Here is a 16,520-nt window from a genome sequence, read left to right as displayed (position 1 = left end):
GCTGGAATGATTAAATGAAACAAAATACAATTAAGTCATTTTTGGCAACAATTTTGGGGTTTTAATGCCTTTGCAATCATGCATATTTTTCACAATGTTACCCTTCTGCTCAGAGTCTCTGCAGTTCCAAGGCTCAGTGTGAAACAAGAAAAGCTCCATGTTTGCCTTCTCTGGAAGCCGCCTATATACCATTGTAAAACCTTCCAAACTATAGCATAGATAAATTCACATGCACAGTCCCAGTAAACATGATGGAAAATTAGATAGATAGATAGATAGATAGATAGATAGATAGATAGATAGATAGATAGATAGATAGATAGATAGATAGATAGATAGATAGATAGATAGATGATATGCTGCTTTTGATTTCCTGGCTAATCTTTGGATTGGAACAAAACTATACTCAGTTCTGATATCTACTTCTTGGATTTGATTACATGGAACCTCAGCAACTGCAATAAGCTCGTTAGCTTTTCCTGAACTTTCTCATTTCCGCACTGTGGTGAGATTTGTAACTGACATAAAGAAGTCTGGTCTAACTCTTAACCTCCTATGCTTGTAACTACTGGTGCAAGACAGGATGGTTCTGAAAAAAGGCATTTTTTTGTATCACATTAAGAGTGATTTATGTTTAGTGTGCTTGAAACCTTGCGGGTAGCATGTTAATTGTGCTGTATTTCCTTTTTGAATTTTGAGACCGAACTGTTCACTGGAAATAGTAATAACAAAGCTAAGGCTTAAATATTTTGGAAACATGATGTAAAGATAAGAGACAGTGGGGGGGAAATGATTATTTTAAAAATAATGGAAGGCAGGAAAACAGATGACAAAAGTGGCTAAATGACATAAGCAAGAGTTTATAGGAACTTACAGAAACAGATACTGACAGACAATCCTAGCAAAATTCGTAGAGGCACACTTGAAAAGTGACCAAATGAACATGTTATATTAGGGGAAATACTGTTAGTTTTGAGAACTAGTTTGTAAAGACGCTTTGGTAGAAATCAGGTCATGTACTGTATTTTAGTCCTGTCATAGGCACGAGGCCAGCTAAGTGATTTTGGGTCAGTCTCTCTCTTAGTGGTTAAAAAAAAAAGGCACGGAAAAATTACTGCTGAAAAGAAAAAGAAAAGGAGTTAAAATAGATTCAAGGGTACACCTCCTCCCAAAAAAGGCAGTTTTGATTTTGTCCATATAGTCTGTAATTGTTGTGTGTAGCCAGACAAGTTTTTTCATGAACAAGCATCAGCCAAAGTTCTGGAAAAAAGCTCTTATTGCCACAGCAGCATCTTGCTTTCTTAATGCCGAGCCTGGTACACCCCAAAATTGCAGAACTGGTCCATTGGAGGGGCTGCGGCTTATGTTGCTTGTTTGTTTTCAAATCATTGTGAGCAATGAAAATTCTCAGATGGGCATTGAGCATTCCTGTCCACTCCTGCAGTGTCTCTCATAACAATCTTGGAGAGATAAGTCACTGACTGAGGAAGGGGTCACGGCAGAGCACTTCAGTTTTTTTCAAGTCCACCATCCCCCATGATTAGAAGGAAAATTATGACAAAATGTGTTTAGCACAGCTAAAAATGAGCTAAATGCCCAAGGTATTCTCTTAGACTAGTTTCCACCTTCAACTTTGGTGACGGCGGTGGTGGTCTGCTTTTTTTGTGTTTGTTTTTTATTTATTTTTTATTGTTTGATGGGGTTGGGGAGAGGCTTTTTATTTTTGGCATCTCCTACATCATGAGAATCTTAAGGACATTTGCAAGAAACACACTATATTAAGTATTAGAAGAAGGCACTTTTAATAATATTGCATTGTGTGTTGCGGGAGAACAAAAAATATGCATAAGCAGATAATTCTCATTAACAGTTCATTATGAGATCATCTTGGAATATATATATATATATATATATATATATATTAACAAACAAATGAACACTGGGATAGAATTAAAAACTAAAACAGTTTTTATTGCTGAAAAATCAAGCTTTCGTTGGCCAACTGCCAACGTCATCAGGATGGAGATGCTGGGGTGGGGAGATTCCGTTTATACTGTTGGTGTCTGGACTTTGTGGCAGCCTTTGAATCAGCCATCCAACAAGTGAACATCAATGAAGTGACCAAGGACTCTATCAGGCACCGCATCACAAGCCTACTTATGACTCATAGACGCTGCCAAACATTATCAGTTACTGAAAGAGAAGCCCTAAAGCAATTACAAGAGGACACATCCATCGTCATCCTCCCAGCTGACAAAGGCAGAGCAACTGTTGTAATGGACCGACCTGACTACATCCACAAAGCCCTCACACTGCTCAATGACACTAGTGCTTACCGGACTGTCAAAAAAGACCCCATGACAACCCTCAAGAACCAAATTTCCAAGGTACTGGATAGATTAAAACGGCAAGGGAAAATTGGGGAGGAGGCTTTAAGAACTATGCGCCCCAAAGATGCGCCCACTGCCAGATTTTATGGACTCCCCAAGATCCATAAGGAAGGAGCTCCCCTAAGACCCATTGTGTCTTTTAGGGGAACTCCAACCTCAGGGCTGGCCAAATGGCTATATGGCAGATTAAGATATCTAGTAATGAACAATGACACCACTGTGAACTCCTCTAGTGAATTTTTAGAGAAAATTAGATCCGTCAGCATAGAGGAGGGGGAGATCATGATTTCCTATGATGTCACCTCCCTATTCACCTCAATTCCACAAAACTTAGCACTTGCTGTAATTGGGGACTGCTTGCAACAGCAGGGAGTGGGGCAACATCAAGATTCACTTAACAACGAAGATCTGCTTCAGCTTACGTCCCTATGCCTGAAAACGTTTTTTACATTTCAAGGCACCATTTATGAACAGGTGAAGGGCACCCCTATGGGGTCCCCCATCTCGGGTGTCATTGCAGAAGCAGTCCTGCAACAGCTAGAGACCCGCGTGATGTCCACATGTCGGCCCAAGTTTTGGGTGAGATACGTGGATGACACCTTTGTGATTGTCAAAAAGCAGGACAAGGACAGGCTGATGAGGAAGCTCAATTCCATCTATCCTGATATCCGCTTCACCGCAGAAGAAGAGACCAATGGGGCTTTGCCCTTCTTAGATGTGTTAGTTAGGCGTCAACCTGATGGCTCGTTACACACATCGGTCTACCGTAAATCCACCCATACGGACAGGATACTTCATTACGAAAGTAATCACCCCACAACCCATAAGGCCAGCTGTATCAGAACCCTCTTTAGACGTATAGATACGCATTGCAGCACGAATAAGGCAAAAAGGGAAGAAAGACGCCACCTTTATCGTGTCTGCAAAAACAACGGGTACCCGTCTAACTTCATCAGACAATACAGCAGGCCAAGTGAACCTACCCGCCATGAATGTAACAACGCCTTAACATCACGGATAACACTGCCTTATATCCACGGTGTATCCGAGGCCACAGCGCGCATACTAACCCCTCACAAAGTCGGTGTTGCCCACAGACCTGATCGGACCTTACGAGCTTGCGTCATGCGCCCTAAAGATCCACTCCCCAATGAAGAAAAAGCCTCGGTCGTATACAAGATATCATGCCAGAATTGCAATTGCAATTACATTGGGGAGACAGCAAAACGACTGAGGACTAGGGTGCATGAACACAAGCTTGCTATTAGAAGACAAGAACAACGTTCACAGGTGTGGACGCACATGGCTACACACAACCATGCCTTTAATCTAGCAGGGACTGAGGCTATTGCCAGTGACAACACTAAAGGCGGCCGCCTGTTTAAGGAAGCCTGGTTTTCAAACCATTCCTCCATCAACCGGCATATAGACCTCCCCCCTGCATACCAGGCACTAAAAAATTGGGAAGAGCAACGACGTGCGCGACATGAAGACAAACAGCGCAAGAATTCACAAATTATCTCATTGCATCAAATCCAAGGTTGCACCAGCACACAACCACTCTGCAATGTCGAACACAAGGAAGAAGAGCAACAACCATTTAAGATCCCTGGCATGAGAACACGGACAATGACCAGGGTTATGGCTACAACACATGGAGCTATAAACAATTCACTTTTAACAACAGATACCCAGAGACAAATACATCCCAAAAACGGATGCGCGACAACTCAAAGAAATACGGCAGACCTCAACAAACAGATCTGAGCATGCTCCATGAGCAGAGTGCAGACACCAACAGTATAAACGGAATCTCCCCACCCCAGCATCTCCATCCTGATGACGTTGGCAGTTGGCCAACGAAAGCTTGATTTTTCAGCAATAAAAACTGTTTTAGTTTTTAATTCTATCCCAGTGTTCATTTGTTTGTTAATTTTAACATGCCTGGGATTCGTATTTTTAATCTTATCAAGGAATATATATATATATATATATATATATATATATATATATATATATATATATATATATATATATATATATATATATATATATATATATATATATATATATATATATATATATATATATATATATATATATATATATATATATATATATACACACACACACACACACACATATACTCCAAGATGATCTCGTATATATATATATATATATATGACAACATCTTGGAGCGAAATTAGGAGCACCTTCATTATGGTGAAATGATAGGAACTTGGCTTCAATTTCAGCCCAGTTTCCACTCTTACAAAACCACTGACTTTAGCTGCTTTGGGATTGTAAGATGTTCTGTCAGTGGACAGCCAAATAGAGTTTGTTGTATATGACAAGTAATTGGATTGAGTTAGGAAGACTGGGAAAAAAATCTAATTTGAAGGGAGGTCTGTTACAGGGCAGAGGTGGCACAGAGGACATCACCAGGTTATTTAAGTTTGTGCTATGGTCTTGTTCATCATATTCAGGATCTATCCAACATATGGGTATTTATCTCCTCCTGAGAAAGTATAGATTGATATCATTGAAGGAGTTCTGTGTTTGTGATTTAAAAAAAAATCACAACTGGTGATTTTTTTTTAAAAAAAGACCAGTTCTTCTGTTGCTTGTGTGACATAACTATTACTTTGATAATGTTTAAAGAATGAGGCCTTTTGACAGCAGTAGATGATATGGGGTCTTTAATACTACAGATCCAAGAAATCAGTGTTTAGTACAAATTATGCAGCATATCTCTTGAAAATGCTTTTGCAGTTTCAAATGAAAATGCTGGAATATGAAGCCTTCCATCTCTAACAGCTTACAGTACCTAATTAATAGAGAGTGATTTTTTTTCCAGCCCTACCATTTATGTATGTTTGAAAGAGATAAGAACTTAGGGGTGCAGCTTTTGAACAATGTTATGCCACACGTGTATTTTGTATTTGGCTATAAATGCAGAAAAAAAGAAGAAGAAAAGAAATATGAGCTCTAGAAGGGGTTTGAAATAACAATAATTTGGCAGCAAAACAATATAGATTCAAAATGCCAGCAAGCATTATGCTGTAGCAAACTAAAAAATAATAATATATATAATCACCTATTATGTGAAGATGTTTAAATTTAGTAGCTGGAGCAGTGGATTTGTATAGTGAGATATCACACAGGACCTGGCATTCTCCAACCAATCAACCACATCTGTATGTTCTTGCTCACTGTACAACCCCACTGCTCCAGCTATACTAAATTTAAATATCTTAACATTATTTATTTATATAAAAAGACAAGTTCGTGTCAGCACCTTCTGACTCCATTTGGACATCTGCTGTGCAATTCCCTGACATACTAGTATTACCATCATCATTTAAAATTTTGCATTTGAATGTTGTTACTAGTAAAAATACTCCATCCTTCTGCTTCACAGCTGTCATTCTTCTCACTGGCTTCCAGATCTTCCAAAAAGCATATTTGTTGTACATATTTGTTTTCTTGAAGCTCTTTATTGGATCTTTGCTTAAGTTTCAGGATTTTTTTTTAAAGTTAAGTTACAGTAGTGATTTTTGGTTTATTAATTAAATATGCATTCCATCATACTCTTAATGACTCTCAGTGTTTTACATTATACGGGACAACAACTCAAGCATCCTCAGTACGTTTAAAACCGATATGGACATCATAAGAACCCCGGTGAAGACAGAAAATTATATTGACACTGATTTTAAGATTTTATAACTGGAATTCTACGTCTTTTGTTTTAGTCCCTGCTTTCTTCTAACTGCATTTGTGTTTCCTGTGTTTTTTTCATAGGCCAAGGCTGCAAGCACAAAGAAAGTTTGCTCAGTCTCAGCCAAACAGTCCCAGCACAACTCCAATAAAGATAGTGGAGCCATTATTGCCCCCTCCAGCTACACAGATCTCTGACCTCTCCAAAAGGAAGCCGAAGACGGAAGATTTCCTTACATTTCTCTGCCTTCGAGGTAAGAGGTTTTGTTGTGTGTTTTTTGTATTGTATTTTTTTTGCCGTGTTGCCACTTTTAAATCAAGAGATGGGTACAGACTTCCAAATGTCATGACTCATTAACATATTTTCTACTTGATGGTTTTGTTGTTGTTGTTAGCTGCGAAGTCGTGTCCGACCCATCGCGACCCTATGGACAACATTCCTCCAGGCCTTCCTGTCCTCTACCATCTTCTGGAGTCCATTTAAGCTCACGCCTACTGCTTCAGTGACTCCATCCAGCCACCTCATTCTCTGTCGTCCCCTTCTTCTATTGCCCTCGATCTTTCCCAGCATTAGGCTCTTCTCCAGTGAGTCCTTCCTTCTCATTAGGTGGCCAAAGTACTTGAGTTTTAGCTTCAGGATCTGGCCTTCTAAAGAGCAGTCAGGATTGATCTCCTCTAGGACTGACCGGTTTGATCGCCTTGCGGTCCAAGGGACTCGCAGGAGTCTTCTCCAGCACCACAGTTCAAAGGCCTCAATTCTTTGGCGCTCAGCCTTTCTTATGGTCCAACTTTCACTGCCATACGTTGCAACTGGGAAGACCATAGCCTTGACTATACGCACTTTTGTTGACAGGGTGATGTCTCTGCTTTTTAGTGTGCTGTCTAGATTTGCCATGGCTTTCCTCCCCAGGAGCAAGCGTCTTTTAATTTCTTGGCTACAGTCCCCATCTGCAGTGATCTTGGAGCCCAGGAAAATAAAATCTGTCACTACCTCCATTTCTTCCCCATCTATTTGCCAGGAATTGAGAGGGCCAGATGCCATGATCTTGGTTTTCTTAATGTTAAGTTTCAACCCAAGTTTTGCACTCTCCTTCTTCACCTGCAACAAGAGGCTCTTTAGTTCTTCTTCACTTTCTGCCATTAGAGTGGTATCATCTGCGTATCTTAGGTTGTTGATATTTCTTCCGGCAATCTTAATTCCAACTTTTGATTCATCTAGCCCTGCCTTTCTCATGATGTGCTCTGCATATAAGTTAAATAGGCAGGGCGACAGTATACAGCCTTGCCGGACTCCTTTCCCAATTTTGAACCAATCAGTGGTTCCGTGTCCAGTTCTCACTGTTGCTTCTTGACCCGCATATAGGTTTCTCAAGAGACAAATAAGATGGTCTGGTACTCCCATCTCTTTAAGAACTTGCCACAGTTTGTTATGATCCACACAATCAAAGGCTTTAGCATAGTCAATGAAGCAGAAGTAGATGTTTTTCTGGAACTCCCTAGCTTTCTCCATGATCCAGCGTATGTTGGCAATTTGATCTCTAGTTCCTCTGCCTCTTCGAAATCCTGCCTGCACTTCTGGTAGTTCTCGATCCACATACTGCTGAAGTCTAGCTTGTAGGATTTTAAGCATGACTTTACCAGCATGAGAAATGAGTGCAATGGTGCGATAGTTTGAACATTCTTTGGCACTGCCTTTCTTTGGAATTGGAATGTAAACTGATCTTTTCCAATCCTGTGGCCATTGTTGAGTTTTCCAAATTTGCTGGCAAATTGAGTGTAGCACTTTTACTGCACTGTCTTTTAAGATTTTGAATAGCTCAGCTGGAATACTGTCACTTCCACTAGCTTTGTTGTTGCTCAGCTTTTCTAAGGCCCACTTCACTTCACATTCTAGGATGTCTGGCTCGAGGTCAGTGACCACCTCATTGTGATTATCAGGGACGTTAAGCTCATTCTTGTATAGTTCTTCTGTGTAATTTTGCCACCTCTTCTTAATCTCTTCTGCCTCTGTTAGGTCCCTGCCATTTTGGTCCTTTATCATGCCCATTTTTGCATTAAACGTTCCCTTCATTTCTCCAATTTTCTTGAAAAGATCTCTGGTCCTCCCTATTCTATTATTTTCTTCTATTTCTTTGCACTGTTCATTTAAGAAGGCATTCTTATCTCTTCTAGCTATTCTCTGGAATTCTGCATTCAATTGGGTGTATCTTTCTTTTTCTCCCTTGCCTTTCGCTTCCCTCCTTTCCTCAGCTATTTGCAAAGCTTCCTCAGACAGCCATTTTGCTTTCTTGCATTTCTTTTTCTTTGGGATGGTTTTGGTTGCTACCTGTTGTACAATGTCGCGAACCTCTGTCCATAGTTCTTCAGGCACTCTGTCTATCAGATCTAATTCCTTAAATCTATTTGTCACCTCTACTGTATATTCAACAGGGATATGATTTAATTCATACCTGAGTGGCCTAGTGCTTTTCCCTACTTTCTTCAGTTTAAGCCTAAACTTTGCAAGGAGAAGCTCATGGTCTGAGCCACAGTCAGCTCCTGGTCTTGTTTTTACTGACTGTATAGAGCTTCTCCATCTTTGGCTGCAGAGCATATAGTCAATCTGATTTCTGTGTTGACCATCTGGTGATGTCCATGTGTAGAGCCGTCTCTTGGGTTGTTGGAAAAGAGTGTTTGCTATGACCATCGTATTCTCTTGACAGAATTCTATCAGCCTGTGCCCTGCTTCATTTTGCACTCCAAGGCCAAACTTGCCTGTTATTCCAGTTATCTTTTGGCTTCCTACTTTAGCATTCCAATCCCCCATGATGATAAGAACATCATTTTTTGGTGTTAGTTCTATAAGGTGCTGTAGTGCTTCATAGAACTGGTCAATTTCATCCTCTTCAGCACTGGTGGTTGGGGCATAGACCTGGACTACTGTGATATTGAATGGTTTGCCTTGGATTCGAACTGAGATCATTCTGTCATTTTGAGGATTGTATCCCAGTATTGCTTTTCCTACTCTTTTATTGACTATGAAGGCTACTCCATTTCTTCTGAAGGATTCTTGCCCACAGTAGTATACCTGATGGTCATCTGAATTAAATTCACCCATTCCTGTCCATTTTAGTTCGCTGATACCTAAGATGTCAATGTTCAGTCTTGTCATCTCTTGTTTGACCACGTCCAGCTTTCCTTGATTCATGGATCTTACATTCCAGGTTCCTATGGAGAAAAAATCTTTACAGCATCGGACTTTCCTTTCACCACCAGACATATCCACAGCTGAGCGTCCTTTCGGCTTTGGCCCAGTCGCTTCATTCTTTCTGGCGCTACTAGTACTAGCCCTCTGCTCTTCCCCAGTAGCATATTGGACACCTTCCGACCTGAGGGGCTCATCTTCCAGCGTCATATCTTTTTGCCTTTTGGTACTGTCCATAGGGTTTTCATGGCAAAGATACTGGAGTGGTTTGCCATTTCCTTCTCCAGTGGATCACGTTTTGTCAGAACTCTCTGCTATGACCTGTCCGTCTTGGGTGGCCCTGCACGGCATAGCTCATAGCTTCATTGAATTACGCAAGCCCCTTCGCCACGACAAGGCAGTAATCCATGAAGGGGACTTGATGGTTTTAGGGTTTATTTATTTAATTGTTAGGATGATATCCTGTATTTCCTTCCTACTGTACAACTATGTTGGGTGGTACCCTGAAAAGGATAGAACTCCATACAAGACAGGACTCAAATAAAGCAGAGTCCCAGATTATTAGATTTAAACAAAGCCACCTTTCAGATCTCTTGCCTGAATCTGTAGAGGCTGCGTCTTTCTACATGGTCATCTTTTCCCTATCAGGCCAATGTCTGAATTGAGGCTCTTGGGACACAGTGTAAATTAGGGTTAATTTAAAACCTGTCAGACCAGCAGGATTAAAGAAATTGGTGCAATCATATATATACTTTGAACACATGTTCTAACTTTGGTTTGATAGTTCTTTAATTTATCTTTATATGGACTGTGTATTATTATTTATTTAAGTGTAATGTAGAAAACAAGTTTTAATTTGGACAACAGAACACTTCCTTTGCCCTATGTTACGTTGAATTCAAGACCTTTTGACATCTGCAGATTATTCAGAACATCATCCCTTTTTTATTTGTCACAAACAAATTGCATTTAGAAAAGAAGAAATGGGGAGAGGAAATATTCCACCGACGGAAATAGGAAGGGAAGGTATTTGCAGGATGTAGAGAGCTGCAAGAAAATCGCATCCTTCCACCTCCACCCATATGTTGGATTGTAACATTATGCTTCCACATAATGAGTTTCTGGAAATAACTCCAGGAAACCCCAAAACTTCCGTCCAACCTTTCCAATTTTCTTTCAGTTATAGTGCAACTACTGTATATATGTGACACATACAGCTATTTTTCTTAGCGGGGGGAAAAAAACGTCTTGTGGGAGATTTATAGTATAGGCATGCAGTTCTCTGTTAGTTTGCCCATTTTAAATCCTTCCTCTCCTCCCTGGCGTTTTTTTTTCCTATTGTGTTCCAAATGCATGTGTTTAAGGTAATCATATGTTTAGAATGCTTTGTGGGAAAACAATGGGTGGTGAAAAGGATGATACTAGGTTTTGTTTAATCTGCCTCTTTTTTTGCTTTGCTTCAATGTTCTAAGGTCTGGTGGGTTCAGAGGTTCCAGGGATATGAGCCAGTTTCAGTCTTAGCAACCAGCAGTTGTGCTTCCCAGGAATATTAATTAAGGGTGGAAGGGTCAAAAAAGTCAAGACCCCAGCTGCCATCATGGGATCAAAGCCCCAAATGTTTTTATATGCATTGTGGCTTTGATGTCATACACGTGGCCACCATCTTTTTTTTTTCCTCCTCCATATCTGCTTAGGTGTCTGCAGGGGAAAGGCAAGAGTCAAATGACAAAAACAAGTGTGTGCTGCAAAGACAGCAGCTTTACCCGTTTATAAATTTGCCATGACACCATACTCTGATACAAAAGGGACAAATCTTCTGTCATGAGAGTGCAACACATGTTTCATCATTCTGGTGAAAAGGTTGGATTCTCTGCTCAACTTATTGAGAATTCTAACTGTAGTAGCTCCCAAGCATTTGGGGGGGGGTGTCAGCAGAATGAGGAAGGTTCATCTGTTTCTCTAAAGAAGAACAAATAGCTAATTTATTTCAATCGTGACCCAATCTTAGAGTTGCGCACTCTGCAATAATGTAAGTAGTTGCTGCCAGACATGGTTTATTGCTGATCGTTTATAATATAGTAGATGAAGTCTTCATTCACTTTGTTAAAATACAATTTAAAATTCAGTTTTCAAATGCAGGTAGTCCTTGACTTACAACAGTTTATTTAGTGACCGGTTGAAGTTACAGTGGCACGATAAAAAAATGACTGTATGACTCTTTTCACAGTAATGACCATTGCAGCATCCCCATGGTCACGTGATCAAAATTCAGACACGTGGCAACTGACTGATATTTATGGTGGTTGCAATGTCCCAGGTCACGTGATCACACTTTGCAGCCTTCTGACAAGCAAAGTCAATGGGAAAGCCAGATTCACTTAACAGCTGTGTTACTAACAACTGCAGTGATTCGCTTAACAACTGTGGCAAGAAAGGTCACAAAATTGGGCAAAACTCACTTAACTATCTCACTTAGCAACAGAAATATTGGGCTCAGCTGTGGTCGTAAGTCAAGGAGTACTTGTATTCACTCAAAGGGAAAGTGTACCCGCCCCCAATGATATGTCAGTGATGTTAAAAGGGATTTATCCAGTATTTGTTTAGCTTCCATAAACTAAATACCGAAGTGCAAGTTATTTCCCATGCTTCAGAGAAACTATTCAAATATATACGCATTACCTTCATTCTGTCATGTTAATTATCATTATAGAAGATTCCCAGACGTTTTGGAGGGTTTGACATCAGTGAGAAATATGGCCAGTGAAGACTGCACTCTGTGTTTCTTTTTTTCCTATGCCAACGCTGCATCCAATTACAAAAATAGCATCCTGTCTCTTCCTAATAGAAAGGAAGACACTGCTCCTTTATAAGTTTCTATTAAATAATGATAGTTATTAAACTCTCATTTACATTTAGCAATCAGCAGATGTAAGAGATGCTCCTGACATACTCACTAAATGTGGTTAAACAAATCAGTGTTTTTAAAGAAACGCAGGCAATGGAACATATTTTAATATTTAACTAATTATAACATCAACTACAGTAATCACACAAGGCATGCTTGTCTTTTGCTACAGAATAAAAACTTTCAAAATGTCTTAGAAGAAATGTATTGATTTCATAATTATATGGATAAATTCTTAAACTAGCATTGTTGGTGTCATCATGAAACCTTTCGAGCACTTAAGTTTTACAGTGAAAATCAAGTAGACTTGGTATGATGCTTTTCACTTCAGCTGTGATTAAAGATATTGAATATGTAACTTTTTAATATATTTTCTGAAAAACAAGTTTTTTAACGTGAATTCAGTTAACAATTTAACATATGAATATATTTTGTTATTGAAAAGTATTGGATATTTATTTTACATGTTATTTTTCATATATTTTTGCTACTGTTTACTTCTTTTTTTGCTTAGTGATACAAATTAAGACTGTATTTAATTAAGTGAGCCACTTCATAACAGGGTTACTTCCATAGCAGAACTGAGCCGAAATGAACATAAATTCTGCAGGTTCAACTTTTCTTGCACATGTAGTATACTGCTCAAAAAAATAAAGGGAACACAAGATAAGACATCCTACTATTAAATACAGTACATTGTGTTGTTTAAGTGTTCCCTTTATTTTTTGAGCAGTATATAATGGGAACTGAGAAAATATAAAGGTGTTTAAGGACAGTTCTCACTATATTGCAGGGATAGCAGAGATTATAGACAAGTAAGAATGAATCTGATGGTGAAGGTCTCCTCTTCAGAGGAGGCATTCTTTATAGTTGGGACTTTTCTCCTCATCTGCTCAACCTGGCCTATATATCTAACAGCTAGAGCAGAAAATGTCTGTGCTGTGGTGGCACAGTGGTTAAAATGCTGTATTGTAGGCTAACTTTGCCCACAGTCAGGATTTCGATCCTGACTGGCTCAAAGTTGATTCACTCTTCCATCCTGCTGAAGTTGGTAAAATGAGGAGCCAAACTGTTGGTAGCAACATGCTGATGTTGTAAACCGCTCAAAGAGTGCTGTAAAGCACTATGGAGCAGTATATAAATCTTGTGCTAGTGCTGTTTCATTCCTGAACTGTCTCTGTATTGCTGCTCGGTGTAGTGTTTGCATTTTCAGTTCTTTGACCCTGATTTCCTTCTTCAATTTAATCTCTGATTTTAACAGAATAACAGAGTTGGAAAGGATCTTGGAGGTCTTCTAATCTAACACCCTGCTCAAGCAGGAAACCCTATACCATTTCAGACAAATGGTTGTCCAATCGTCGTCTTGAGGGACTGGGAGTGGGAGGCACCGTTCTGCGGTGGTTTTCCTCCTACCTCTCGGACCGTTCGCAGACGGTGTTGGCAGGAGGGCAGAGGTCAAGCCCTAGGCCTCTTAGTTGTGGAGTGCCTCAGGGATCGGTGCTCTAGCCCCTTTTGTTCAACATCTATATGAAGCCGCTGGGAGAGATCATCCGTGGCTTCGGGGTGAAATATCATCAATATGCTGATGATACCCAGCTATTCATCTCCACCCCGAACCAACCCAGTGATGCCCTCGATGTGATGTCCCGTTGCCTGGAAGCGGTACAGATTTGAATGGGAGAAAACAGGCTTCGACTCAACCCGACCATGACTGAGTGGCTGTACATACCGTCATCTCGTTTAGTCCAAGAGGTTCCATCTTTGACTATAGGAGGAGAGATGTTACTTGCCATTGATAGAGCACGCAATCTGGGCGTCCTCCTAGATTCACGACTCAGTTTTGAAGATCATATTGGAGTCGTGGCTAGGGGGGCATTTGCACAGATTCGCCTTATATACCAATTGCGCCCCTTTTTGGACCAAGATGCCCTACGTACAGTCACCCACGCACTCGTTACCTCCCGTATGGATTACTGTAATGCTCTCTACATGGGGCTGCCCTTGAAGACCACCCAGAGGCTTCAGCTGGTGCAGAATGCAGCTGCACGAGTTGTGATGGGAGCACCCCGATACTCCCATATTACACCCCTCCTGCGTGAGCTGCATTGGCTACCAGTTGCCCTCCGGGTGAGATTTAAGGTGCTGGTACTTACCTTTAAAGCCCTACATGGCTTAGGCCCGGGATACTTGCAGGACCATCTGCTGCCGGGAACAAATTCCCATCGTCCAGTACGCTCACACAGAGAAGGCCTCCTCAGGGTACCGTCAGCTAGGCAATGTCGGCTGGCGACCCCCAGGGGGAGGGCCTTCTCTGTGGGAGCGCCAGCCCTATGGAATCAGCTCCCCCCTGAGCTTCGGATGGCCCAAAATCTCCAATCCTTTCGCCGCGGCCTCAAAACACTCCTGTTCCACCAGGCTGACCTAGACTGACAGGCATTTTAATTAATTATATTTAGAATTTTTAATTTATTTTTAATTTTTAATTTTAATTTATTGCACAGATGATTTTAATTTTATTTTTATCTTGATTTCTGTACTTATTATATGTTTTGTTGTTAGCCGCCCTGAGTCCTTCGGGAGATAGGGCGGGATATAAATCCCATCAATAAATAAATAAATCTCTTCTTAAAAACCTCCAGTGATGGAGCACCCAGAACTTCTGGAGGCAAGCTGTTCCACTGATTTATTGTTCTCACTGTCAGGAAATTTCTCCTTGGTTCTAGATTGGATTTTTCCTCTGTTAGTTTCCATCCATTGCTTCTTGTTCTGCCTTCAGATGCTTTGGAGAATAGGTTGACCCCCCACATCTTCTTTGTGGCAGCCCCGTAAACATTGGAACACTGCTATCATGTAACCCCTAATCCTTCTTTTTATTAAACAAGATATACCCAATTCCTGCAACCGTTCTTTATATGTTGTAGTGTCCAGTCCCCTAATCCAGGGGTCCCCAATCCCCGGTCCGTGGATCAGTATTGAGCCGCGGCATGCCAGCAACCAGTCTGCACGAACAAGCAGCACACAAAACCACATGCTTTCCGGTTTGTGGAAAAACCTCTCTCCATGGAGCCGGTCCCTGGTGCCCAAAAGATTGTGGACCTCTGCCCTAATCATCTTTGTTGCTCTTCTCTGGACTCTTTCTAGAGTCTCAACATCTTTTTTATATCATGGCAACTGGATTCAATATTCCAAGTGTGGTTTTAACAAGATATTATAATGTGTTGTTAACACTAGACATGAACTTGATTCTATCCCTCTATTAATGGAGCCCAGCCTTATTTGTCATTAATGATTTTATTTGCGATTTCCTGTTCTCTTTCTGGGCTGATGCTAGATGACTTCTAGGTTCTCTTGGAAAGATGTTCAGATCAGACCTAAGCAGAAAACCAATTGGCCAAAACATACATAGCAAATACTTATGTCTCTCTGTGTGTTTGCATGTATGTATTTCAAGGTTTTGATTAAAAGCCATGTAACCTGGCATTGCTTCCTAACTTAATCTTTGAAAGATTTTGCATTTTAAAGTATTGTAATCGCATCTCGAAAACACAAGCAGTTCCTCAAATACCCACCCCACCCGCATGTTTCCTATCTCCAAATATCCACAAGGGTCCCCTTTAAGGAACAATAGGATTTGCTGCAGTTGAGTGCATTTTGAGCTCACGTTAAACAAAGTCAAATCAGCATAGTTCAAAAACAAATTGCAAGCGTATTGGAGCAGTTAAGAAAACCTGTGTATAGATAGGAAAGAGAAATTATTATTATTATATTTTCATGCTTTCAGTATTTTGGGTATGATTCTACAATCAAAAATAAAACAAAAATCCTATACACAGCTTCCAATCTTGTATAAATTTTATCTCCAGTGTATTAGGAAGAAAGGTTTGACTAGGAATTTCAGAGATTTATGTGCTTTGTTGTTTGAGAAATGATTTGGTTTCTTACTTGCAATCTAAAGTGGTAAAATTCTAGGAATAGATTACCCACCTCTAGTAGAATGAGACCATGGAGAGAATTATTGGTGACAACTGCATCATACTGCACTAAGATTAACCAACAGGACAAAATACTTTAATTCAACTGCAGTTAAAATCAGTATATTACCAGCCAAATGGGAAAAGGAAGAGGTAAGAGAGGGGATTCTTGAAATCAGTTAACTGCAGCCGAAAAGCCCCTAAACCAGATTTTCCCGTTTGCACAATCTCAGTAATCTAAGTAATCCTTCACTAATTGAAGTATTGTCCATTCAAGTCCATGTGCTTATTTTACATTGTATATTAACTACGAAGATGAGGGATTCATATAAATGACATTGTTTAAAATA

General features: G+C 40.2%; 1 protein-coding gene across 3 annotated transcripts in view; it reads left to right on the top strand.

Annotated features, from left to right (window-relative positions):
• Positions 1 to 16,520, top strand: part of JARID2 (jumonji and AT-rich interaction domain containing 2) — a 256,135-nt gene that overhangs the window by 174,232 nt on the left and 65,383 nt on the right. For all 3 annotated transcript variants that reach the window (XR_014025984.1, XR_014025985.1, XM_081324217.1), the window contains exon 4: positions 6,195 to 6,364. Coding sequence is in view for 1 of the 3 variants with exons in the window: in XM_081324217.1 (XP_081180343.1) it covers positions 6,195 to 6,364 (170 nt within the window). In the remaining 2 variants the exon portion in view is untranslated. The remainder of the gene's footprint in view (positions 1 to 6,194; positions 6,365 to 16,520) is intronic.

This window comes from Vipera berus (assembly GCF_964194415.1).
Source record: "Vipera berus genome assembly, chromosome: 3".
NCBI lineage: Eukaryota > Metazoa > Chordata > Lepidosauria > Squamata > Viperidae > Vipera > Vipera berus.
This window is presented reverse-complemented; position numbering and strand designations above follow the sequence as displayed.